A 27,914-nucleotide genomic window follows, 5' to 3' on the forward strand; every position below is an offset into this window, starting at 1 on the left:
TTCATACTCACGTAGCAAATACACAATGTACATGTTCAAGTATGACAACATATTAGTGTTTACAATGTTATATACATTTTTAGTCAAAAATAAAATGAAGATATCGACATATAGCGGTAAAGGGAAACCCATACAATTGTATGTTATGTACCGTTAGATGTAATGTATCGTTGTATGTATGACGAGTGGGGGTGATTTTGATATCACACAAAATATGTTTAGGATATGTACAATTATAACGTAGAGTTTTCATAGAAAGGAAAAATGATTTTAAATAAATCATAATGTTTACAATTGAGGAAATGTAAATTGAATGAATATAACTTTTGTATCGGATTATATTTACAAAAAAGTATTTAGTATACAAATCAGGATATGTACATTAGATAGTAGATAAATTTTACTGTGATATTGCATTTTTTTTAAAGTGTTATGTTGGATTAAGATAATTATGTGCATACATTTATCTGCGGAATGTATACAGAACGGAAATTGTTTTTACATATGCAAAATACATTTATGGATAATTACAATAGATGAATATAACTTTCGTATAGGATTATTTTTTTCAAAGGAGTGTTATGTTGGATTAAAAACAATGTGTAACAGCGGCCGTTGGTGAGTACCATTTTCTTAAGAACATTATTGAACAGAAGGGAAGACAACCATAAAAGTAATTGGTGTATAAAAGGCGTGGTTATCCCGCTTTACCTATCATACTATTTGATAATGAATCAGTTTACGGCATTTATTTAGAGTCTATGATTGGGAGACTAGATTCTAGTCTACTCCATTGTTACTGTTTGGACGGGCCGGAAACGTGAAAGGGTTTCCCTTTTCCCAGGGGTTTTCAGTCATCACATCTGTCGGTTCCGGTAACAAGTGGTCAATATCTTCCATCTGATTAACAGTGCGCATTTTGTCTTTGGGTCTGATTTTATAAAGAATGCGGCCATCGGATGTCCAGAAACTGTCTATTTTGTTGTCTTTCCTTGCCTGTTATAATTGTTGCACAAAAATTGCCTCTTTCTAGTTAAATCCTCTGTGACAAACACTTTAAATTCAGCAGATTTGTGATGTTTTAAGTGGGATTTACTCATGAAAACGTGTGTTTTGTTTTCCAATACTTGAATTTGCATATCACTTGCACACAGCCATCACGTACCGGGCCAATGGGATGTGATATCTCAATGTCGTCAACGGTTATGGGTGGGGTGACGTTCATTTTATTATTGCATATGCTCACAATAATCTATCAGTGTCAGAGCGATTTGCTGCTCTATTGGTAATTTGACCAGTTCCATTGGTCGTTTTTGCCTCGTCGGCCCCTTTGAGTTTTACCACCACTCTGTGGGAAGGTAGGGAGGTCCTACGTCCATATTGTTCTAAATCATCCATATTTTTTTCCAGGAATTCAATCCTCTCTTCAGCCTCCGACAAATTCATTCGCAGTTTTCTATTTTTTGTTTCGAGTTCTGTTATATTTTTATTCTGCTTTTCACATTTATCAGTTAATGTTGTCAAATCTTTACTTTGTGAATCAAGTTTTTGATTAACTTTTTCAAACATTTTATCAAACAAGACCGTGAGGGATGGAACTATAGCAGAAGTGATAGCTTCCATTACTTCTATACTACAGACGGCCGACTTGACGAGTTCTCCAAGACCATAAGCGTTACCTTGTATTAAAGGTGTAGAATGTTCGCAAGTGTTTTGTGAAGAATATTCCTTCCTTCTGAGAGGGTTGGGGGAGTTTACATGATCTCCCTGCGGACCGTCTGACGGACTAACTATTTCTTCGATTGATCTTTTATTTTTATTAACTGCCATTGATCTTTTGCTTTTGTTAACTTCTGGTGTTTTAAATCCCTTCAACTCATTCAATTCAGCCATTGTTAGCACATATGTCAGCACTTATTTAGTGAAGATCATACAAATCAATTGAAAAACAAAACATACACAGTTAGCTCAAACAAAGAAGACAAAGAGAGCTTTCGCGCTCTTTGGTTTTAGTGAGTGAAAAGCGATTTTTATCAATATCCTTTGTTTTTTGTTTTTTAAAATGTCCAATATAATTCCTTAAAGCATATTCCGTTTAACTGAATTAGATCATTTTTACCGAAAAACTATTGATTCAAATATTTATTTCCAATATTTTTGCTCAGCGTTTTATATCTCTAACTAATACGTGCGCACGTACTAGTACAAAAACATCATCACACATACTAGTATGTGCGCACGTACTAGTATAAAAACATCTTCTTACGTATTAGTTTATGCGCGCGTAGATGTTTTTATCAACTAATACGTGCGCATATAAACATTTTACGTGCGCACGTAGTACTTCATGCGTACGAAGATGCTTTGTTAACTAGTATGTGCGCACGTACTAGTATGTGAAATGATGTTTTGTATACTACTACGTGCGCACGCATTAGTTATTACGTGCGCACGTATTGCTTTATACATACGAAGATGTTTTTTATAGTATATGCGATGATGTTTTTGTACTAGTACGTGCGCACGTATTAGTTATTACGTGCACACCTATTAATATAAAAACATCTATGTCACCTCTGTGTCACCGTATAAACGACTTTAATTCATGCATTATTCTAGTGGCGATGATTTACAAAGATAAGACGCTTGTTAAATATCCAAAAATCCGTGACGGTTCTGCAGAACTATACATTAATAAAGTATTAAAATAATGCATTTCAAATTGCAGATTCTGGTGACAATTTCTTACAGTATAAATCTTCCGAAACATGCATTTCCATTTTTTATTGTTTTTTACATGAGAATATAAGTCTTAATATGTTTTGTTGTGGTTTTCCATTTGTTCAGTTGATGTCTCAACATTTCCATATTTTCACAAATGCCACAAATGCTGATGCCGCCCCTGCAGGTGCAACATCATTGTTTTATTGATGCCATCGTTATTTCTGACATGTACAACACGATTTATAGCTTAAATGCGTTGATGAAACGTTTTTGTTTTAGTTTGTTTGTTTTTTGTTGTTTTTGTTGTTATTTTTTGTAACATGGATAGCTACGCATGGTGATCATGCTGAACAAAACCCGCGCAAACATAAAAGGAAAACCTGTGTTAAGGTAATTGCACGAGAAGCATAGGGATTTATAATAGTTTTGGTGTTTTTAACTAGTATTCACAACGTACTTGTGTCAGATCCTTGTATTCTTTTTGTTTATGTGTTGTAAATAATATCAATCAGTTAATGTACTGATGTTACGCTTTATAAGGTCTTTAAGTTTCAGAAATACTTCATAAATAAAACTGAGCTAAAATTCTTCGGCTTTGTGGTATTGATTCCTCTTGAACATACACAGATTACTTCTAGACAGCCGATTATATAAACATCGTAGGAAGTAACACCATAAATAACTACAGCCGGTTTTCGAAAGCAGCACAGTAAAAGCAGAGTTACTGTGAAATTTTTGTTTGCGCAGGACAAATGTTCGTTTCGCGCTATGAGCGAAGCGCGAACTTAAGACCGCGCTAATATTAAACCATTTAGTATATAATTATCCGAATTGATTTTCTGTCCGAAATATAGGTATGTTTTAAGACCTGTGAATTTTAAATTTTCTCAAAAACTCATACCAAAATAGATTATGAAATCTGATTAAATTATTTATAATAATTGCTTATTCTTTGCGAACACTTCAGTTACTTACGCTAGTTTGATATCGATGTTATCGTCTTACAACTGCTACGAATTATTTATCATTTAATCCTTGACAAAAAAACTATGTAAATATTAGTTTGTAATTATTCGCACCTTTAATTGTTGTTTAGAGTAATTGGACAAGCGCCATCCATAATAAGACTTCTATCTTATTATTTTATTTTAATCGATCCTTTGATAATTTTTTACTCTTTACCTAGCCATATGGTCAATTAACAACAATTATTGGTTGGACTGTCATATTCATTTTATCAAGGTCATAAACGGGCCACTTTTATTGACAGGTGCTACAAAATAGTGATACGTGCGATGTTGGCGATTTCTGACAAAAACAAATAGAAAAGAATTTTCTCAAATTGAAAATGTGCGAATTAAAGCCTGCGCAAAACTGTCTGTTCTGCCGTTTGCGCGAAATGCAATGCCAGCGAATTTAAACGTTTTCACAATATTACTATCTACTTAACTTTTTGGAGACCAAAATAACAAACAGGAAAGTCATTGACGAATGTAACCCTAAAACTGAAAGTGTTGGGCTGCAGTTTGCAACGATGTTACTTTCAAATTGTGTCTATGATCTGTTATATTTTGTACTTTGTTTTTCTGCATGCTTACCATTATCAAACGAAAATGAAAAAAGACAGACTGCTACATACATTGTATTCTAACACGATCCGATTCATTTTCCTACTAAACAAAGAAGGCAGAAAACAGTGAATTATTATACAAAAAATCACTGTTCTGACGTCACAATTATTACGTCATGGCGTCAAACGGCATAGCGGCGCGCTTGAAAAGAAACCGATTGAAAACGGGCAAATATTTAATGAATGTCGTCAAGGGTGTACTTTAAAATCCTTGGTAACGTGTTAGAATCGAAATAATATATCTCATTTAGTGATTTGCTCTTGAATAAATAATTGTTTGTCGTTCAGATGCGTATTATTATATCACTCGGGCTGCGCCACAAAATTTCAATTGTGTTATCTGTTAACATATTGCATTAACATTTGTTAAAAACAAGTAGTATTTTAAGCACTGCTCAAAGTTGAAAGTTTGTAAAATGAGTGTAATTAATCACAATATGTATTGGCAGGTCAATAATAAACTGTTTATATTGAGTGGTGCTCCTGTATATTATTATATTCTCAGTTTAATATTTCTTTTGCCTATGAAACCCTAAAATACGCAAAGGCAACGGAAGGTATGTAATGTTAAATACAAAACTGCTCCTGGATATTTATATAAAATGCATTTTTTACGAATCTAAAACGCACGTACTCAAAACCTTTATATCTGATATTGTTTCCCGCAGAAGTGTCTTTAAGTTACTGCTGTATTTTAAAACCAAATCTGAATAACGATGATAAAATTTAGAAAAGTATGTACGTAATTTATTATAACGGTAGCCCTGTTGAAGAGAACCTAATGATAATATATTGATTACGTTCATTGAAATCCCCAACATGACTATACTATTTGCTCTTACAAACCGCATTAATTGAAAAATATATACCTCATTAGAGGTTTTCTGGGGTACATCCCCATTAAAATGGGGATATTTACAGTACTAAAATTAAAATCATTCGTCTTGTCATAAATTTTGATATGAATAAAATTGTTGTAAGTAGAGAGATGTAAATCTAGAAATGAAGTAGTAGTTTCATTTTACTTGAACTTCCATGGAAAAATAGTATTCGCCAATTGAGCAAAAACGGATTATCCATATGAGACGCGCCATGAGAAAACCAACATAGTGGGTTTGCGACCAGCATGGATCCAGATCAGCCTGCGCATCCGCGCAGTCTGGTCAGGATCCATGCTGTTCACTTTCAAAGCCTATAGTAATTAGAGAAACTGTTAGCAAACAGCATGGATCCTGACCAGACGGCACGGATGTGCAGTCTGGTCTGGATCCATACTTGTCGCAAACCCACTATGTTGGTTTTCTCATGGCATGGCTCATATAAAGATCATCATCTAGATAGCGTGATGTATTATTCAATGCAGTCATAGTGTCTGCTTTTGTATCTCAGGAAAGTCCCAACATAAAAACCAAAAAAGAGTATCCAACAGGAAAAGCCACGTTCCAATAACGCAGCCTCTCCAAAGACACATAAAATCTTTTTCATTACAATATAAAAGCAAATCTGAAACAAGTTGTGCACAGTTATGGGGAATGCCAATTAATTGTCTGTAAATTCAATTCAAAACCTGATGTTATATTGTTCAATAAAAAAGAAAGAGCTCTACACTTCGTGACAAGTCTACACAGTATATCTGTTACAATGCAACTTGTGAAAAATGCTTTGTAGAAATTGTGAGCGAGAAAAGTAGCATTTTCCTTGGAAAAAAAAATTTAATAAGGACAATTAGTTTTTCATTTATTAAATTATGTGGTATACAAAGTAGAAAAAATCGTATGTACTGGCTAAACACACTTGTATTATTAATTTTAAATTTAGCCAGGATTTCGCCAGAAATTTTTACCGACAAATTTACAAAATTAAGTTTTTATCAGAGTGCTCTTATATTTTGTATCAATATCTTTTCACATGAGCTTTTATAGCAGTAAGGCATGATGATAATAACTTGGAAGTATCTATAGTGGTACAAAAGCCTGATTTAGCGATAAAATGAGCTTAATATTGTTGTTTATGATATTTTGGAATCTAGTACATTGTTGGAAGTTAAATTTGCCGATCACCTATACGAATTTTCAAACTAAAAACTTCCGTGATGTGATCAGTGATCAAATGCTGTTCAACAGAAGTACTCAATGTATAAGCTTTAGTACAAGGTCTTTGAGTATATATGATTACTGTTGTATATGTTTTAACCAGGATTTGGTAGAAAACCAGTAAGATTCGGATATGTCGTCGGATGGGCGGCGGGTATGGCAATCCAACTGTCCAATAATTACGTGAACCCCGGTTCACGGTCGAAAAACTAGGATTAACGATCAATAAACTAGGTTTTTCGAACGTAAAACTAGGTTTTTCTAATACTAACCTATATTTTCGAGTGAAAACATCAGATACCGGGCGTAAACCATAGTTTACGCTCGTGAACCCAGGTTTACGTTCGATAAACTAGGTTTCTCGATTGAACTATGAATTTCGGTCGTTATCCTATGTTTACGACCGTACACTTGGATTTACGAACGTGAACCTACGTTTACGAGCGTGAACTATGGTTTACGACGTTCTCCTATGTTTTCGCACTAAAAAATATGTTAGTATTTGAAAAACCTGGTTTTACGTTTGAAAAATCTGGTTTATCGAACGTAAACCTAAGTTCACGCTCGTAAACCCAAGTTCACGTTCGTAAACATAGGTTCACGCTCGAAAATATAGGTTCAGGTCCGTAAACTAAGGTTCACGGTTGTAAACCAAAGTTTACGGTCGTTCACGTCCGTAAACACAGGTTCATGGCCGTAAACCCATGTTCACGCCCGAAATTCATTGTTGATTCTATAATCCTAATATATCGACCGTAAACCATGGTTTACGTTTGATAAACTAGGTTTCTCGATTGAACATTGAGTTTCGGTCGTTATCCTATGTTTACGATCGTTATCCTATATTTACGCTCGTAAACCCCGGTTCACGCTCGTAAACCATAGTTTACGAACGTGAACCTATGCTTACGACCGTGAACTGGGGTTTACAATCGTGAACCTATATTAACGAGCGTGAACTATGGTTCACGGCGTTATCCTATGTTTTCGCTCGAAAATATAGGTTAGTATTCGAAAAACCTAGTTTATTGATCGTTAATCCTAGTTTTTCGACCGTGAACTAGGGTTCACGTAATTATTGGACAATTGGCTTGCCATATTGTTACAAATCGATAAACACGGTTTTACGAAGGTAAATTGTAGTTCACGGCCGTAAACCTAGGTTCACGCTCGTAAATATAGGTTCACGACCGTAAACATAGGTTTACGGACGAAATTGATAGTTGATTTCATAATCCTAGTTTATCAATCGTAAACCATGGTTTACGTTCGATAAACTAGGTTTCTCGATTGAACTATGAATTTCGGTCGTTATCCTATGTTTACGACCGTAAACTTGGGTTTACGAACGTGAACCTACGTTTACGAGCGTGAACTATGGTTTACGACGTTATCCTATGTTTTCGCTCGAAAAAATAGGTTAGTATTTGAAAAACCTGGTTTTACGTTTGAAAAACCTGGTTTATCGAACGTAAACCTAAGTTCACGCTCGTAAACCCAAGTTCACGTTCGTAAACATAGGTTCACGCTCGAAAATATAGGTTCAGGTCCGTAAGCTATGGTTCACGGTCGTAAACATAGGTTCATGGCCGTAACCCATGTTCACGCCCGAAATTCATTGTTGATTCTATAATCCTAATATATCGACCGTAAACTATGGTTTATGTTTGATAAACTAGGTTTCTCGATTGAACCATGAGTTTCGGTCGTTATCCTATGTTTACGATCGTTATCCTATGTTTACGCTCGCAAACCCCGGTTCACGCTCGTAAACCATAGTTTACGAACGTGAACTATAATTCACGGCGTTATCCTATGTTTTCGCTCGAAAATATAGGTTAGTATTCGAAAAACCTAGTTTTACCTTCGAAAAACCTAGTTTATCGATCGTTAATCCTAGTTTTTCGTAATTATTGGACAATTGGCTTGCCATAGGCGGGCGTCAAAATTTGGTTTTCGCACAAGAACTTTAGTTTGGAACAAGTTATAGACATCAAATCTGGCTTGTAGATAGATGGTAAGAATACAAAGGTTGGGATTGTATTTTGGGTCATTTGAGTCAAGGTCAAGATCGCTGTTGCTGAAAAAAGAAATAAATGGTTTCCACACAATAATTTTAGTTGCATTGAAATATCGAAATCAAACTTGGCCTATGGGTAGCATATAGAAAAACTAAGTTTGGGATTGTGTATGGGGTCACTGGGGTCATTTGAGTCAATGTCAAGGTCGCTGTTGCTAAAAATAGAAAAACTGGTTTCCACACAGTAACTTTAGTTGCATTGGAATATTGAAATTAAACTTGGTCTATGGGTAGCTTATAGGAAAACTAAGATTGGGATTGTATATGGGGTCACTGGGGTCAAGTTTGTCTGTGTTCAGACCTATGTTTTGTCCACAGGAGATAACTCCTGAGGCTTTTAAAATTTTGTATAATTGTCCCTATTCTTCTCAAAACACACGGTCTGTAAAAATGCGGTTTGAGCATCTCCTGAATCCTGCAGATCTACCTTTATCTCAGGTCAAGGTATTACAACTGAAAATGATCATGTTACATGGCCTGGTGGTTCTGGGATATTTATCGCCATTCACACATGTTTATAAACAACCCCTTGATCTGTAGATATAGGGAGAACTTCGGTAAAATTCATTGAACTTTGAAGAATACCTAATGAATTATTGATACATAGCGGATTAATGGTGTTGTATATACTTTTTATATATTATGTATTCGGTTTTTTTAATTTAAATGATTTATCAAGAAAAAAAGATTGTACAGATGAATGATTACCTGTTAAAATAAGGAAATGCGGATTGTATAAAACTAACACCTTCTACAAAACAATAGTGAAACTGCTCCCAAGGGACAGGGACATAAACTGACAAGTGCCAACCAAAACAATGATTTGGTTGCTTTATGAAACAATTAAAAACATATCTGCCTGTCACTGATCAGTTTTAAAGCCATTATTCTAAACCTGCTACTTAATATCAAAATTATGTACACATCCCATAAAAAGGGGAAACAATACTAGAGAGAACATCTGGAAAAAGGAGAAAGTCGTTTCCTAAGTCTCCTTTTCAGCGGCAGAAAGTGCCAGTTAACCAGTTAAAATTAATAATAGGGATAACATTCAAATGAATGACTTACAGTGTGTTTTTCGCCCCTAAAATCTGACCAAGGTTGAGAGATTAAGACGTTTACAAGCTAGAAAATTTTAATACAATACTCAATATACATAAAATGCATGTATAGTATATTGCACATACTTTTTTTCAATTTTATGGTATACCTATTTTCTATTAAGAAGTAACTTCATTTAGCTCTTTCTGCATAAGAAAGACTTTATTTCAACCTGAGTTATGTTTTGAAACAATGTGCACAGAGCAACAGCTTCTAGGAAAAGCATTTGTAACAAAATGTATTTTTTTACCTCTACATCCTTGAAAAGAAACGGTAACTATGATAACTGTTATGCAAAAGGAGTTTTTCAGTTTGCAGACGTCTTGAAATGTGAAATATAACTTGATTATAATTTTTATTGCACTGGTCGCAAATCTTCCCAATATAATGTTTTTAAATTATTAATACCGTCTTCTGCTAATTTCAGCTAAAAGCTTTATGGTGGTTATTCTGGGATTATCTTCGATGGAATATTAGGGCTTTACAATTATAATTTGTCATAAGTGCAGAGTTAAAAATTGCCAATGTAAACCTGATAAATTGGTGCCTATTTTGCAAAAGTCACACACATACTCCTTTCATTCCCACACAAAGAAAATTATTCTTCATTTATATCAAAGTTATCACAGTAACAAATGTGCAAGACTTTGAATCAAAGTTTTGCAAAGAAAAGGCACTGATACCCAGATTTTGGATAAAAATGATCATTTTTAAAATTGCTGTTTCGTCTTATTATAAACATTAGAAAATGAGTTTTTTTATTCTAAACTATCTTAAAAAATCAAGAAAAAAGGAACATCATTTTCTTCCATATATGCCTTAATTACGTCTAACACTTTATATTGTAAAACATCTAATTCCTTTGCTATAGTTTTGAATCCGTTGTTAAAATATTCATTCTGCCTATGTTCTATTTTAACTGAATATCAGTTTATTATTCTGTTCAACATTATTCAATAGCTGTTTAACATCATTGTTAAATATTATTCTTTTAGATGAAACCAAATATTTCTCAACTTTTGGCAAAGCAATACTTGCTGCTGGGGAGCACTGTTGAATATATTTACTTCTCATGTTCTTACATGTGGGTTAAACTGTTGTTTATGGGAGGGTTACATAATGCAATGCTAAATAGTTTATACATATCTATTAATCTAACCAATAAGTAGACTGGATATGTTTTTCTTTAGGAAAAAGTGTTTTACATGACTATAATTGAAGACTAAGGGCAATCCAGAGCTTTCTGATTTTTGGTGTATGATAAAAATTAGCCTGATTAAACTGAAACACAAAATTAAACCTCAGCTCATGTGCTGGCCACCTGTAAACTAAATACTGATCAAGATCTCTATCCACAGAAGAAATTTATTGTAATGTGCCTTGTGACCGGTCAGCTAACGGTTTATCATGAGATATCGATCACAAGCTCTGACCAGATTTTAACAGACTAGATAATCAGAGCCAATACCGATAAGTCCGAATGTATAAAGAATTATTGTTTCTAAAAAAAAAGATTATCTAGTCTGTAGCCGAGCTAGGGTCAAGTTCAAGGTCAGAATAACTAATTTTATTTATTCAAACTCAGAAAGTTCCATGGTGGCGCAGTGATCTAGAGTGTTGGGCCAAAAGCTACATTTTTGTCTTTGGGACGGAACGGCTTCGGTTCAAATCCTACTGAAATACATTTTTATGTTTTCCTTTCTTTGTGATAAAAGTGTCATGGTCAATGTCACGGTTACTAAAATATAATTCTCTAAAAATAGCCTGTTTAATCAGTGTGCTCAACAAAAAGGTTGTTTCCACTTTATAACTTTAGTTTGGACTTACATACTGCCATAAAGCTTTGTGTACAGCAGCCTCATCTGAAAAAATATGTTTAAATGACTGTTACTGAAAATAGAAAAATGGCTTCCACTCAATATTTTAAGTTTGGGTACACTTATTGTCATTATATTTGGTGTGTAGATAACTTTTATCAAACACAAACGTTCGGGAATGTATTTGGGGTCACTTTGATCAGGATTAAGGTCATTTTAGCTAAAATTAGAGAAATGGGGCCATATTATAGATTTTTATGCTACCTTGAATGGAAAGGAGTCAGTTTAAATCTCACTGAGTTCCATATTTATTTCTTCTTTTCTTGGTGACAAAAAGGTCATTTAAATGCCATTTGGTAACTAAAAATAGAAAAATATTGTCATAGTTATACTAAAAAATATATATGTATAATAGAATATGACCTTTTTTTAAAGAACCTGTTTGCGTGAGGCAATTGAAAACATTGTTAAAACCTTGTTTTCATGGAATTTCCACGTTTCTTGTTAATTAATGTATCTTTACATGAGCATATTTTGTGTTTTAGAATATGTTCATATGGTATTTTTTCCGTGCGTTAGAGATATACCTGGCGGGGAGTAATTTTATTTACACTGTCTGATTAAATAGGAAAATGGTAAGCTTTATAGAGTTTGAATTGGTGCCAGTTAATTAGTTTAAACTCCCAAGTAGTGTTTTGGTCAATGATCGTGCCGATGCGGTACCCTTCTGCGTTCCTTTCTCATTCGTGTTTTGTGTTTGTTTTTACTTCTTTGTTATATCTGCGTCCGTTTGTTGAACTATGTATATATGGTGAGCCGCTGTATTGGTACAGTTTCACATACCACTTTTTCAATGTTGAAATTTGTATAGGTGGCTTTGTTCTTCGAATGTGGATTTTCCTGTTGAATGTGCGGTTTTCATTGCTATTCATTTGAAAATTACACTTACACCCTGTTTGCTACAGTTTGTTTGCTATTACAGACAATGGTGGAAACCCAAACGTTGGAGGAAGCAACGTGCCGCTTAAAGGAACAAAAAGTACATTATGGGAAGGGGGAATACGTGCTGTTGGATTCGTTCACAGCTCTCTCATAGGCAACAAAATGAATGGCTATATTTCGAATGAGCTCATGCATGTTACTGACTGGTTTCCTACTCTCCTCAGTCTGGCTGGTGGTGATTTGAAAGGCATAAAACAGTTAGACGGATACGACCAATGGAAAACTATCAAGTGAGCAAAAGCTTGACATATGTATATTGATGCATAAAGACAAGCAACTAACGTTTTTTATAGTATTTTAATATATATTAGATTACATGTATGACGATTAATATAATGTATGATATATTATCAAATTGTTATTACTTGGTGTGTTTGTTTACAGGTATGGTATTCGAAGTCCACGACAGGAAATACTTCATAACATTGACCCGTTGTATAATAATACATTTCATACAAGAAGACTCTCTATAAGGATAGGGGCATGGAAAATTATTATTGGACAGCTAGGTATTTTGCTACATGTTTTTTCTTATAAATTAGTATAGTAAATATAATCCCGATTGTCGCAATGAAACTTGAGTTTGAAGCTAGTTCATTGTGTAAATGTCATATTTTTTATCGTAAAATAGTTCAAACGAAGGTCATTATGTATAAGAATTGAGGTGAACTATGCACAAATATCATTAATAGTAATACATAAAAAATAATTAGATCATACTTTACCGTTAAATCATAACTGTGACTGGGACATTACAGCTGATTCCACCGAATATCATGCAGGAGGGTAAAACTGAATAGCTACTTCCTGGAAGGAATTTCAATATACGCACTTGTAAACTACCGCTTTCTTTATTCTTTTTTTTCTAGTTCACACATTTTAACCGATATTTAATGCAAACAGTATCCTCTTGACCTAATTAAGATCATCAATTATTGTTTGAACTGTAACAATAACCCAAGCTCTGTCAGGATTCTCAACATCTGCATCAATATCAAAAAATATCCTAACTATAAAACATATTATCATCTGCATAAGGCAATGGTGCAAGTAGTACTGTGCACATGTGCATGAAATGAAGTAATTTCATTATATCCCTTGTTAAACGTCTGATTTGTATGGATGATGCAAATTCAAAGAACTAGACCCGTAGGAAGGTTACTGTGTTTGATGATGCGGTCAAAGCACCCATGTTTTTTTTTAAAGTCTCTGATTTGTAATAGTAATATTATATTCGTGCACACGCAATCACTTATTGACTTTCTAAACATGCCATTTTATATTTCAGATAGCATTTGAGTAAAGTATCAAATCATAATGAATAACTCACAGTTAATAACAGCCAAATATCTTCTTTCAGACATTACGTAACTAAAAGAACTATTTGAAATTATTAGGAATTGTAATTTTCATGACAAGTTAAGAGACAGTTTGAAACCAAAACCTAATTACTTTCAGATAGTTTCGATCTAGCTGAATTTATACAGGAAGTCGGTCTTTATCAACAAACTAATTGTGAACAGTGGTACATTTTCTTGCGAGTTCTTTACTGTTTATTTGGTTTTCAATTGCATACCAGAATAAAAACATGTATTCTAGACTTAATATGACACCATTTTCACGCAACTGTCAGTTTGTATTTATTCAGTTTTGAACCAATTTCGTTAGACTATGTTTTGTGTCATGTCTGAATAGGAAATCACAATTTTTGTAATTTTACACAGTATAAAGATACCTAAACATGCTTGTTACTGCTGATATATTTAATATTTTATCTATCATGGTTGCTAAGCCAACATAGAGTTATATTAACATATCAATCATAGTTTATTTATCAGAATTTGCTTTAAGAATGAGTTTAAAAAAGATTTGTTGCAATATGCTTGTGAAATATTCCCGTGAACCTTTGTATATTTAGTTGAAATTCATTAGAAATGCAAAGTTGAAAGAAAAAGGAAATTTAGAAGCGACATGCAGTTTTGAAATTTTCTTTTTGGCTCAAGTTGTTGAAACATTACAATATCTATCAAATGCAAATAAAAAGCTGGAAATTATATTGGAATCAAAAGAAATACTTTTTTTCTCTATTCATATTAAGATGAGACAATTATACAGTTTGATAAAAATCAATAAAATATATATTTCTAATACTGATCTAACTCTATACAATGTATCTTTTTGTTCCATTAAGTAAATCGTAAACAGAATACAAGTCTTTGAAAAGTGCAATAAGTATTACTTCAATATGATTGACCACCTTTAAATGTATCTCATTGTTTACCTATTTTCGGAATATTTCAAATTTCTTCAGTTTATTATTATGTATTCAAATATGTTTGGGAGATAGATTGATTTCGCTCCGTTCACAATGCACGGAGCGGCTCCTGGGGTCTTTCTTTACCAACAAAGTTGGAAAGTTGGCATATGACCTATGATTGTGTCGGTATGACGTTAAACACAGCAAAAAAAACACACCAAAAAAAAGAACAAACAAACAGTCTGACTGATCATCCGTCTGTCTGTCACAACACGTTTCCGGACTCTGAAACTGATCTAAGGATCCAAACAACTCATTGACGGAATATGTTGTACAGATACTGTACGCATTTCGCTGTAAAATGCGTTAAAGCCTAAATTATCATTTTTGGAGAGAAGGTCTAAGTGCAAACAATACTGTGTTACTGATATTACCATATACTGTCCAAAATCCGGTAATATTACAGGAACTCTTCAGTCTAAAGATTTGTGAAATTCCGGGCTGATAAAGCTTATAATTTTACTGACGTCAGTTCTTATCAGTTCTTATTTTAACAGTATATTTCAAGGGTAAGGGTAACAGTAACGTTAAATTTCCTCTGTCATCCCTTTGTAAAACAGTGAACATTAAAGGTGCAAAATAAAGACAAATGAATAGACATAAATCTTATAAAAGGACTACACATTTTGAAATATAGTACTAAACATTACGATAGCAGTGCAATATTCCCTTGAAATCAACACATGTACAGAGAAACAAATGATTGTTTCTGTATTTTCTTAGACTGACATGAGGGGTCATTTTATCCTACTTTCGTGTTTATCGCTTTTCCGTAATCGGTCGGAAATTCTTCGGGATCACGTGATTTTAAAAATTGTTTCAAACGAATAACCATTTTAGACGCGCAACAAAATAACTGTATTTCCATGATGGTAATTATGCACGACTTGCACGAAAAATATGAGATGTACAAAATTTAAATTTAAAATTGACAGTGACATATATTAGGCCAAGACAATGTGTTTAATGTCTAAAATCTTATTAAATTAATGTAGCCATGTGTACATAAAAATAATGTATTTAGGTAAATTTCAATCATACTTTGTTTTTGCAGTGTAAGACAGTTACTCATTTATATTCTTAAAATTATACTGTAAAGAGATTAACTGAAAAAGTTTACAGACAAAGTTGTAAAAACACTTTTATTCAGGAAGGGCCTGAATTGTCCTTATGAAAACTTGTAGTATAGCTGTATATTACCTGTATTATAAGAATGATTTTCATGAAGTTTTTGTGAGTTACAAAATTGTTGAATTCCATGAAAATCACGTTATCGTTTGGGCATATGATATATTTTGCATCTATTTATAAATTATAGCCTCGTTTCGGAGGATTCTTCCGAAAAAGTCCGAAGATGCTCGACGGGCTCGTAAGCAGTCGGAAAGCATACTTTCGGTTAGACATAGGCAACATTTTTTATTTATTTGTTAGTTATTCTTGAACATATCCATGACTATTTGGTCAGAACCGATGCAGTGGGCCATATTTTCAGTAAATAGGAAGTCTCAGATACAAACTCTGGTTTTCATATAATACTCGTTCGGGTTTTAGTAGTGGACCTTTAATACTGCAGAGATTCTGAGCGATCCAATTTTATATACAATTAAAACCAACAATACCTCCCCGCTCCCCTTCCCCACCCCCAAAGACCCTCACCCTTTCCCCACCAATTTACTGATGCCCATTTACAGCTGTGTCACTGCCTATCGCAAAAATGTGACTTGTCCTTAATGGAAGTAGCCAGGAATCCAACGAACATGCATGTTATTTGAATTTATAAAGTAAATATTCCACTTATACTACTTTAAAAAAATACACACTGTAATGCAAATTGTCGACCCAATTCCAAAATGTCTATCTTTCTGGCATTTTGAGAAAAAAAAATTTGAAGTTTTTCATTAGCTTTGCTTTAACTTCACCGATTGGAAAGAAATTTTATACAATATATATTTTTCTTATCTTATGTGACAGAACACAAAATATCAATACAATATTTTCAATATTTCAATAAATATTTAGTGCTTTTATTTTTAATTAAACAAGGTCTGAATTTGATATTTTGAATTTTAGTTTAATTCTAAAATGACTATTTGAGATACGGCGATTCGGAACAATCTTTTTAAGACCAAATAAAACATGCAGCTTTTTGGAATTCTATAATGTAGGTTATGGTAGTTGCAATAGTAATGATAGAAATCTTAATATGATATTCTAACCAATGCTTTTATAATTATTCTTAAAGGATTGAATTAAAGATATTAATTTTCAAACAAAACAAACGTTTTAATTTGAGCTTCTATAATTGGAGATGAATACATGTGGATTATTGATTTAAAACGACTTTGATAGTATTAACAAACATACTTGATATTTCGACCAGATCAAATTACTTAACTTTATTGACTAAAACGACCTTGCTAACACCTGGCGGATATCAGTATTCCTTTTTGTAACATAAACTTTCATTTATTACAATTACATATTATTCGTCTATGTAGGTAATCAAATAAACGCTTATTGTTAAAATGAATACAGTCAAATTTTAAAACGTCACAGTAATTTTCCTCTTGTTAGTTACCAATTTCATCGCAAATAAAACTGTCTATCTACTGCACTAATGTATACCTACATACTTGAAATATCTTTCTTTTTCTCTTTCCATAATATCGGACTTTTTCTTAGATGCTTCATTGGCTGCTAATTGCAAATAATCTACTATATATATATATATATATATATATATATATATATATATATATATATATATATATATATATATACGATCTCACGTATGGTAAAGTCAACTGTTCTGAATATAATTATATCCCTCAATGAAAACTATCTCTATATATTCAATGTATCCTCGAGATCCAGTTAACTTTCAGAGACGGAAAATATAGCTACACTGGTCCCAATCAGTTAAAAAGACTAAAATGTCACTATTTGTGAGACATGAAAACAGAGATTTGAGTATATATATGCAAATATTGAACCAGTACGAATGTGTAGTACAATTCGGGCTCGTATATAAAGCAGCATCGAAACTAATCTTATTGGGTTACTGGACTTGCTGTGGAATGTGCGTGTTTGTTTGTACTGCTAGGCGCTTTGCCGTAATTAATCTGGTATATTGTGGTGGTGATTTAGTTCGTATAGATTCTCTCTACTATGGGTTAGGGTTAGGGTTAGGGTACCCTAACCCTAACCCTAATAGAAAATATTAAAAGTTACTCCTGGACAAGTATATAATAAACAAAAAAGAAAAACATCCAATGGGTTTCCTCTATCTAGACATGTCTGCCCTGATGATTATGATATGAAACCGGTAGGTAGACAGAAATACAGATAGAGGAAACCCATTGGATGTTTTTCTTTTTATATATATATATATATACGACCTCAGCCTCTTCAAACAACATTTTCATGAACACCTCAAGCCACAGTCTTCAAACATTTGACTTTTGTAAACGGTATGTTGTTGAATTTCAAAGGTTGTCCTTTGGTAATCCAGAAAACTGCTAATATTCATTAGAAAAATTTTAAACCCAGATTCCCACCGAGCCTTTTTCATGACACGAATTAGTGAAACTTGACTGTATATTTCATTACATTTCAACATTTTCTCAATATGGCTGTGAATGTTATTAACTTCTTGAATAGAGGAATGCCCAGGCCAAATAAATTTTGAATGGGAATTTAAGGTTATAGTCGATCATAATCGTTTAAGGGCAAGACACATCACAGAGTTTCTGTTCTGATGCACGCACGAATCAGACCAAAGAATGAATGATTTGACTGTAGGATGTTCTTGCGTAATCGCATTTAGTGTAGGGATAACGCATGTTTTTACGTGTTATAACATCTGCAGATTCCCGAGGGATTGGTTGGTACCCGAGCCCGTTAGGGTGAGGGTACCAACGTATACCGAGGGATTCTGCAAATGTTATAACACGAAATGAACATGCGCTAACGCTATTCTAGCATAAAACGCGTAAAAACTGATAAATGGATACAATGTCTCTCAATGTCATTAATTTTTCACGAAATGTGCTGGAATATCTGAGTTGTTTTTTACGTTGACGTCATTTCGTTTTGAATTATCCGTTTTAGGGACGAATGACGTTTACGCTTTGCCACGGAAGGCGCATATATAAAAAGGTGTTATAACAGCACGCGAGCGCGAGAATCTCTCTGTTTACACACGTTTTCTGTCCTGTTAAAAGACCCCCGAAAAGTGACAAGAACAGCAGTTTTATGCTAGAATATCCAACAAAAGCGCTTGCACTTTTATTTGCGCCCCTACCAGCTAAAGCTTCATTTTGTCAAGTTTTTGTGGGTTTGCTATAAAAGGTGACAATTTATTTGGTATCCTTCAAGCAAAGTACTACTGTAGTAACTGGTTCCTGGATCTTCTATGGAAACTCGACTTGCTGCACGTATAATAGTTGCTGCTCTCACTAGAGATACTTCCCAACCTGGACTTGCTGCACTCCCAAGATGTGTTGTGTAATTTGGACTTGTTGCGCAAATTCGACTTGCTGCAAAAATTGGACTTGCTGCGTTTACTACAATTGCTCATCTTATTGGACTTGCTGCACAACCTTGAATTGCTCCTCTCACTGGACTTGTTGCACAACTTGGACTTGTTGCGCAACTAGGATTCGCTGCCATTATTTGACTTACTCCTCTCATTAGACTTGCTACGCAACCTGGACTTGCTGCGCTTACTGGTCGTGCTCTTCTAATTGGACTTGCTGCGCAACCTGGACATGCTGTGCTTACTTCACTTACTCCTTTTACTGGACTTGCTGCGCAACTTGGACTTGCTTCTCTTACTGGACTTGCTGTGCAACCAGAACTTGCTGCGCCTACTGGACTTACTCTTCTTTCTAGACTCAATGCGAAACGTAGACTTCCTGTGCTATTTGATCTGCTCTTCTTACTAGACTCGCTATGCAACCTTGACTTGCTGCGCCTACTGGATCTACTCTTCTTATAGGACTACCTGCGCAACCTGGACATGCTGTGCCTATTTAATCTACTCTTTTTATTGGACTGGCTGCGCAATCTGGACTTGCTGCACCTACTGGATCTGTTCTTCTTATTGGACTTGTTGAGTAACTTGTTGGACTTCTTGGATCCGCTGCTTCTCCGAAAGTACTGTGCAGCTTAGACTTGCTGCGCCTGCTAGACTTACTGAAACTTTAAAGTTTCGTAAGTGACAATACTGGAGTTTTTTTTCTGTACCTGAATTTATTTCTTTTCTTTTTTTTTTTTGATATCTAATCCATTTCACATATAAATATAAAACGCGCAAACCGGATAGAGAGACGTCTTTGTGACGTCACGCAAACAGAAATAGCAAACACAAAAGTACGGCAAGTTGTGTTGGTTTTAACAAATAATCTGGTTATATTTGACAACATCCCCATCAGAAAGAAATATTTCATATTTCCAAACATCGTCAAAAATCATATTATTTATTTTTCATGCATCTCTTCTGTTGATTTGAAAGTGTTGCTTCGGCTGTTTTCATATTCTTGATCTTGTCTGCTCAAATAACCTGCAAAAATGTTTCCTGATCCTTTAATTGCCTCAATCCGGAATTTATATGACTGTAAAATCAACGCCAATCTGACTAATCTTCCATTATCTGGTGTTGACCTTTGAATATAGGATAATGAATTGTGGTTCGTCTGTATGATGAACACCTTCACATAAGGATACTTTTGGAATTTCTTTATTCCGATGGCGAGGCATTTTCTTTCACCAACAGAGTAATTTCTCTCTCGGTCAAGCAACCTTTTGCTGGCAAATGCAACATGAAACAACACTTCTTCATACTTCTGTAGTTATGCTGCTCCGATTCCTGTACCTGAAGCATCACACTGTAAAATGAACTGTTTGGAAAAATCTGGTAGTCGAAGAATCGGCGCTCCTGTGGTCTTTCAAGGTGTTAAAGGCACTATCTTCACTGGCTTCTCATTAAACATAATTCGGCTGTCCCTTCTTCATAAGGTCTGTTAGCGGTGCTGCAATTTCGGCAAATAATGGTATAAACTTTCTGTAGTATCCAGCTAGTCCTATGAAGGCTCTCACTTGTCTTTTAGTTCTTGGAGCCGCGGCCTGTCTGATGCAACATTGAAACACTGAAACATTTGTCTTGTGAATCCAGTATTGCTAAAACCAATCAAACATTTTGATGGTTTTACTTTGAGACATGTTTCGTTATGCCTTTGAAAGAAGTCGCGTAACATCACGAGATGAACTTCCCAAGTAGTGGTATGACCTATCATATCATCTACATGGTTGCATCCTGTTAGCAGCTGTCTCATCATATACGGTTGAAGGTATCAATGATTTTGGTACTATTGCTTCAAGTTCCCTAGTGTAATATGGTGTGTCAACCCAGATCTTTGCCACAGGCACAACTTTGGCATTCCCGTCAATGGTGAGCATGAATATTTATTTGCCTAGAAACTGTTCTTCATTTACTAATTCTCTTCTGACAGCAGCTAATTCGCATCCAGTGTTCCTCAGCACGTTCACCTTCTTGGTTCTTACATATCCTCTCTGTATCTTTAAGTTCCTCTCTCCTTCTAATATATCAATGGTACAAACTCCCGCAAGAATTGTTACTGATTTCCAACTTGCTAACTTCAATTTACCGTCTTCTGTGTTGTTTTTCAATGACCTGTTTTCCTTTTCCGTTTAAATGCACAGCGTTGCTAACTTCTGCTCACTCTTTGCCGGAACTGATTCCATCTGTTTACAGTCTCTAACCCTATATGGCCGGCTGTATGGCAAATAAAAGAACTCTTTGGTGTGGAAACTTGCTGCCTTGTCTACAGTCTCGTGCTTAATGACCTGCTTTATCACAAACAAAGCAGACCTTTCGCAACCCACTCTTCTCATTAGTCTATTGAACTGAAGGATCATTACTACCTACGTTGTACTTCCTTTGTGATATGAGGTTCTTCGACATTGATGAAGGCATTCCCTTATGTGCTTCAATGTACTGCTTTGCAAGACGCGTCATGTTATCTACTGACTTTGGTACTCTCTTTTTTAGAAACGCCGCTAATTTGGCGGAGCAACCTTCTATAAACTGCTCTCTTACCATTAGATCACGTAAGGATTCGTACGTCTTTTCCATTCCAGACAATTCAGTCCAGCGATTAAAGTATCTCTTCAATCTTGCCACAAATTGGAAGACTGCCTCTCCTGGTTTCGGTCTGCTTCGTCGAAATTTAGATCTGAATCCCTCTTCAGTCAACTGATACCTCCTTAGTATCGCTTTTTTGAGTGCATAGTAATTACAAGCCTCTTCTAGTGGCATACTGGTGTAAACCTCCAGTTCCATTCAAGTTAAAAGTGAAGTGAGACTTATGGCCCAGCTGCCTTTTTCCCAGTTTTGAGTTATGGCATATCTCTCAAATCTTTCCAGGTAAGCGTCTATGTTATCATGCTCTTCATCAAACTTAGGAATCTTAGGTCTGAACATTTTGCTAACGTCAGTACTGTCTACTCTAATGGATCTCAAACGCTCGATCTCTAGCTCTCTTACCTTCATCTGCAGTTCAAAGTTCATCTCCATTTGTCTTTTTTCTTCGTCACGTCGTTGAGCTCTCTCTTCTCTTGCCATACATTCTTCTTCCTTGCCTTTGATGAAAAATACCAAATCTCCACCAGACAACCCAAGTCTCTCTCCAAGTCTAAACCATTCATCGTAATACATCTTGCTTGTTATGGACAATTGTAATATCCTCTATAGTAAATCCCGGATGAGTCCCAAATTTGTTAAGTTTTTGTGGGTTTGCCATAAAACGTAACAATATATTAGGTATCCTCCTAGCAAAGTACTACTGTAGTAACTGGTTGCTGGATCTTCTGTGGTAACTCGACTTGCTGCACTTATAATAGTTGCTACTATCACTAGAGATACTTCCAAACAAGGACTTGCTGTACTCCCAACATTGTTGTAAAACTTGGACTTGCTGTGCTATTTGAACTTGCTGTGCTTACTAGATTTGCTCCTCTTATAGGTATTGCTGCGCAACTTGGACTTTCTGCGCAACCTTGAATTGCTCCTCTCACTGGACTTGTTGCACAAGTTGGACTTGGTGCGCAACCAGGTCTCGCTGCCTTTATTGGACTTACGTCTATTACTGGACTTGCCGTACAACCTTGACTTGCTGCTCAACTTGGACTTGTTGCGCTTACTTGACTTACTCCTCTTACTAGCCTTGCTGCGCAACTTGGACTTGCTGCGTTTACTGGACTTGCTTCTCTTACTGGACTTCCTGCACAACCTGGAGTTGCTGCGCCTACTGGACTTACTCCTCTTACTAGACTCGATGCGAAACCTGGACTTGCTGTGCCTATTGAATCTGCTCTTCTTATAAGACTCGCACCTACTGGATCTACTCTTCTTATAGGACTACCTGCGCAACCTGGACACTATTGGAATTACTCTTCTTATTGGACTCGCTGCTCAACCTGGACTTGCTGCGCCTATTGGATCTACTCTTCTTATTGGACTCGCTGCACAACCTTGACTTGCTGCGACTGCTGGATCTGTTCTTCTTATTAGTCTTTTATTAGTCTTGTTGCACAACCTGGACCTGCTGCTTCTCCTTAAGTACTGCGCAGCTTCGACTTGCTGCGCCTGCTAGACTTACTGAAACTTTAAAGTTTCGTATATGACAATACTGGAGGTCTCAGTCTGGAACTGAATTTATTTATTTTCTTTTATATTTCTAATCTATTTCACATGTAAATAAAAAGAACGCGCGAACTAGACAGAGAGACGCCATTGTAAAGTCACGCGAACTAAAATAGCAACACCAAATGGCGGCAAATTGTGTTTATTTTAACAAATAAATTTGTTATTTTTGACACATTCCAACTGCAGTTATATGCTATGTTGTCTATTGTGAAATGCGCAGTAAAATTGTACATGTTCAAATTGCTCTTAAAAAGAAGATTTTCTCTAAAACATAATTGCTGGTATCCTCTCTTGGTAAGGAAATCACGTGTTCTAAATCAAAACAAACTACTGCAGTTGTTTTGTATATTCTGCCCCTGTCACGTTCAGCTTTGGAGTGAACTTTGTCAGCCAGATGTGTTTCAATTTTTTGTTAGTTATTTCCATGTCGTGAGGCTCTTCATTTTCATTCATTGTGTTAATATTCTTTCGCATAAATCACATCGATCTTTTTGTATGTTGATGGAATGCAATATTATATTCCCTTTTAAAAGTCTGGTGGTACATAATTTTCTTTAGCTGAGGTAAGCTGTTGACTTGGCATTTTTACATTATTGATATAGACAAGCTTGCATCAAGATATTGTCTTTGAGTCGATTTTCTACAGTAATGCGGGAGCACTCTACGAAACGATTCAAAATGAGAACGAATAAAATTTACGTCAGTTTTTTTATATTTGCCTCTCATATTTTTGAGTTCATTGCCATCTTTCTTCTCAGATTTTTTATGTAAAAAATTCGAACACGCTTTTCATTTCCATTAACAAATTCTTTACAGCCACGTTTTTTTTTCATCATGTTTTATGAAGAGATTCTTATATGTGCATTATTTTTTTCAGTCTTCTTTTTTTCGAAACATTGATACATCTCTCGCTTTTGTTTGGAAAAAAAAATGAATATTTATGACTTTCATCTAGACACAGGGACTGTTTGTGAATATCCTCTACTTCCTTCTTAGTGAAGCAACGTCCTTCGCAGTCCTGTTTGATTTTAGTTGTTCGTCTTTGCCTCTGTATTTCTTCTAAGCTAACATTCTAATCACCACTTTGACATTTTCTCTTTCCTATTTTATTTTGCAGGTTGGAAGGATCTTTTAACCTCGTTTACTGTTTTCCGGATTTTTGTTATCTGGATCATTATTTGTCAAAGCAAGTGTATCTATAGCACTGTTCGGAATTACCATTTAACACAACTGGCTCACTTGAAATAGATTTTTCTTCATTTAGACAGTAATGAGTGCTTTGAAATTGATTATTAACATCACCTTCTGTTACAGTTTAATTTTCTAGAGATGTTTTAACTGTAGAATTCCAATTATCTAAATCAGTGTATATATTTTTTGTTTTAATATTTTTCTGCACAATAGGTCTCATCCATGTTATTGTTTGTATCTCGTTGGTTGTTTTAACGGATTTCAATATATGTATTATTGTCAATGTTTCAACAACCTTCATCACTCTCTTGCATATAACTTTCGCTTGCAGAATATTCGAATTTATTAATGTCTAGCTCCATTTGCTCTAAATGTGAGCTAGGTAATGTATCAGAATTATATATGTTAATAGGTACCATTTCATCTTATTCTCCTTTATCAGGACAAGGAATAACACTTACTTTCTCTGTCTTTAAATCATCAGTTCTTTCATAACTTTCCAGAAGATTAAGCGCCTACCTCAAATTAAACCTGCTATGATTTATGAACTTTTTAGATATATCTAAAAAGAGGTTTAATATTTCATCTCTGAATTCATGTTCTTAAACATTGTCCTCCAGTGATAATGAAAAAAACCCATCTAGATGCCCAGTTGGGTTTTGAAGAATATTCCTGCAATTATTTCAGTTAAGTGGCACAACACAGGCATCAACGACAAATCTAAATGTTCTAAATTATATGCATTTCGGAAGAAGCAGATAGTGGTGATTGGAGCTTCACTCAAATTTAGCCAAACCAAATGTTCAAAATTGGCTTTTGTAAACGTATTATCATTTTTTGTGCGGTGATGTTGTATAAAGAACACGGAATTGAAAGATTAATCTTGAGTTTGAAATTATTCTTTGTGTGTCTTCTAATGTCAATAACATTTCGTATGAAAAAATGTATGGTTGACCAAGAAGCTGATGACGTCTCAGTTATATGATGAAATGTTCTGCGTACTCTATAAACATTCTCGAGCAACACATGGATTTAAATATAGCTGGAAATTGTCACTAGAATCTCTGTAAGCAGATTACATATTTGGTACCTATAAATATACAAAGAAAACATAACCTAATTCCTTAATTCTTTTTCAATTAGCAACTGTATATTTTGGATTTTTAAATTTATTTTGGCTATATCAGATTGTTGTCATGGTATTCCGCTTGATCATAGGGCATCATTATTCTACATGTTTCTTCTTTTCAATAAAACTATGTTACTTATAAATGTGTTTGATAAGTTAAATCAGTACTGTACATATTTTACACATAATTTATTCCTTTATATATGACTATACAAGCCTGTGAGCTGTTTGTATTACTATACAAAATAGTTTGTGTATCTGAAACAGAGTACACTTTTAAAGCCATTCCCCATGGACTGTAGCAATAGATTTTTTAAAATCAAACATGGCTATAATCAGTAGGTACATATGATAAACAAACAAACTAAATTGCAAAACTATACTTACATTACCTTTGTATTATTCCTCTTTGTAATTTTGAAATTATGCTGTTTTCAACAATGTAAGCCGTCTTGAATGCGTCTTGTGACCCGAAACAATGTATTCAATTGGATAAAAATCTGCGGCACTTTGGAGTTAAATTTAAAGGGATAAGCAGACTAATGGCGTTTTGGAATTGCTTTTTATGGTGTATTTGTTAGTTCTATAAATATGTAAATACCATAGTAAGATAGAGCTCTTCAAGCCAAAAAAAAAAAAGATACCAAATTTTCAATATTGACAAAAATTGACATACGAACTTTTGGAATTAAGCCCACAAAATAAACAAGTATTTTACAACTGACGTAATGAAATTTTATGTTCAAGTCTATCTATTTGTCTATGTGTTTGTTTTAAATAGCCAAGTGCTCAACAATCGCGGTTGTCACAATTTAACGCCAATATTTTTTATTGTTGTACAGTGGACATATAGTTCGAAATTGTCATACATTCTTCCATGATGTAAAGTTCATAATGTTCAATGACATGTTGAACACTTCTCGTAACGGTTCATTGGTCAATTAATCTTACTTGCATGTTTTTGAAATACTGCGTCTGATATTTTATCATTAACAGTGTAAATTTCTGTTTTGGTACGCACGTGTTTGATGAGCTCACTAATTGCAGAGATTCTATATTTATTTTTATTGTTCTAATGATTATTGTTTTTTATATATAATTATAATGCAATTAAATCTTTTTGCATTAATGCTATTAATGATTAGATGCAGACAGTCAGATTTATTATGTTTTAGGTCCGGGTTCACGAAAGAAACTGTCTAGTGATCTCCAAAACGTCTGTCTGTTCAATATTGAGAGCGATCCATTTGAACGAATCGATTTGTCTGAGCATTTCCCTGAAATAGTACAAAATATGCTTCAAAGGCTTGAGGATTATGAGAGAAATTCCGTTTCATGTCAACTTCCTGCAGTTGATTCGCGAGCAGACCCTTTACATCATGATGGATTTTGGCAACCATGGCAATAGAGTGAAATACTTGTTTCTGGATTTCCTGGATTTAAGCTATAGATATACAAGACCTTTGAAGTTGTGTTTATCGCCTATTATTTCATTGCGAACGGTTTTCAAAAGTTTGTAACAATCGTAGAACAAGATATAATTCCATAAAATGATGGCAATCGCAGAAAATCACTAACATAAGTTATTTCTTTTGCATTTAAGATTTTTTTTATAATTTAATGTCACTTTTTAGGGTTAGGGTTAGGGTTAGGGTTTAGGGTTAGGGTTAGGGTTAGGGTAGGAGCAAAATGACTACCTGGGGAATGAGTTTTGAGGAAAAATGTAAACAAATATCACGTGATATAGATTGGACATGCGCATTGACAGTTTTTATGACTTGTAGAAAAATTTCAAAATTGTTGTAATTTTTGCTATTTGACATGCTTTTGGAAAGCCGTCATTTGATCATCTGTAAATATACGGAGATGCTTTTACCATCATTTTGTAGCTGTAACATTTTTGAAGAACTGTCTTCAGATGACATTAATCGTATAAGTTATCAGTTGTAAGATATTATGTACTAAACATTTTGGTTGACATTTGAAACGGTGAAATCAATCGTGTCGTACGATGCATGTATGTTTGAACAGCCTGGACACTTAGCCGTCATTTGGTCATTGATAAAGATATGGAGACGCTTCTACCTTCATTTTGTAGGTGT

The 27,914-nt window shown here is 34.5% G+C and overlaps 1 protein-coding gene across 2 annotated transcripts in view; it reads left to right on the plus strand.

Moving 5' to 3' along the window:
* The window catches only part of LOC123549860 (arylsulfatase J-like), a 123,339-nt gene extending 95,877 nt beyond the window's left edge, over window positions 1-27,462 (plus strand). For both annotated transcript variants that reach the window (XM_045338300.2, XM_045338299.2), the window contains 3 exons: window positions 12,428-12,677; window positions 12,832-12,956; window positions 26,988-27,462. In XM_045338300.2, the coding sequence (XP_045194235.2) occupies window positions 12,428-12,677; window positions 12,832-12,956; window positions 26,988-27,220 (608 nt within the window). In that variant the 3' untranslated portion in view covers window positions 27,221-27,462. The remainder of the gene's footprint in view (window positions 1-12,427; window positions 12,678-12,831; window positions 12,957-26,987) is intronic.
* Window positions 27,463-27,914: the final 452 nt, after the last annotated feature.

This window comes from Mercenaria mercenaria, chromosome 6 (genome assembly GCF_021730395.1).
Source record: "Mercenaria mercenaria strain notata chromosome 6, MADL_Memer_1, whole genome shotgun sequence".
In the NCBI taxonomy this organism is placed as follows: Eukaryota; Metazoa; Mollusca; class Bivalvia; order Venerida; family Veneridae; genus Mercenaria; species Mercenaria mercenaria.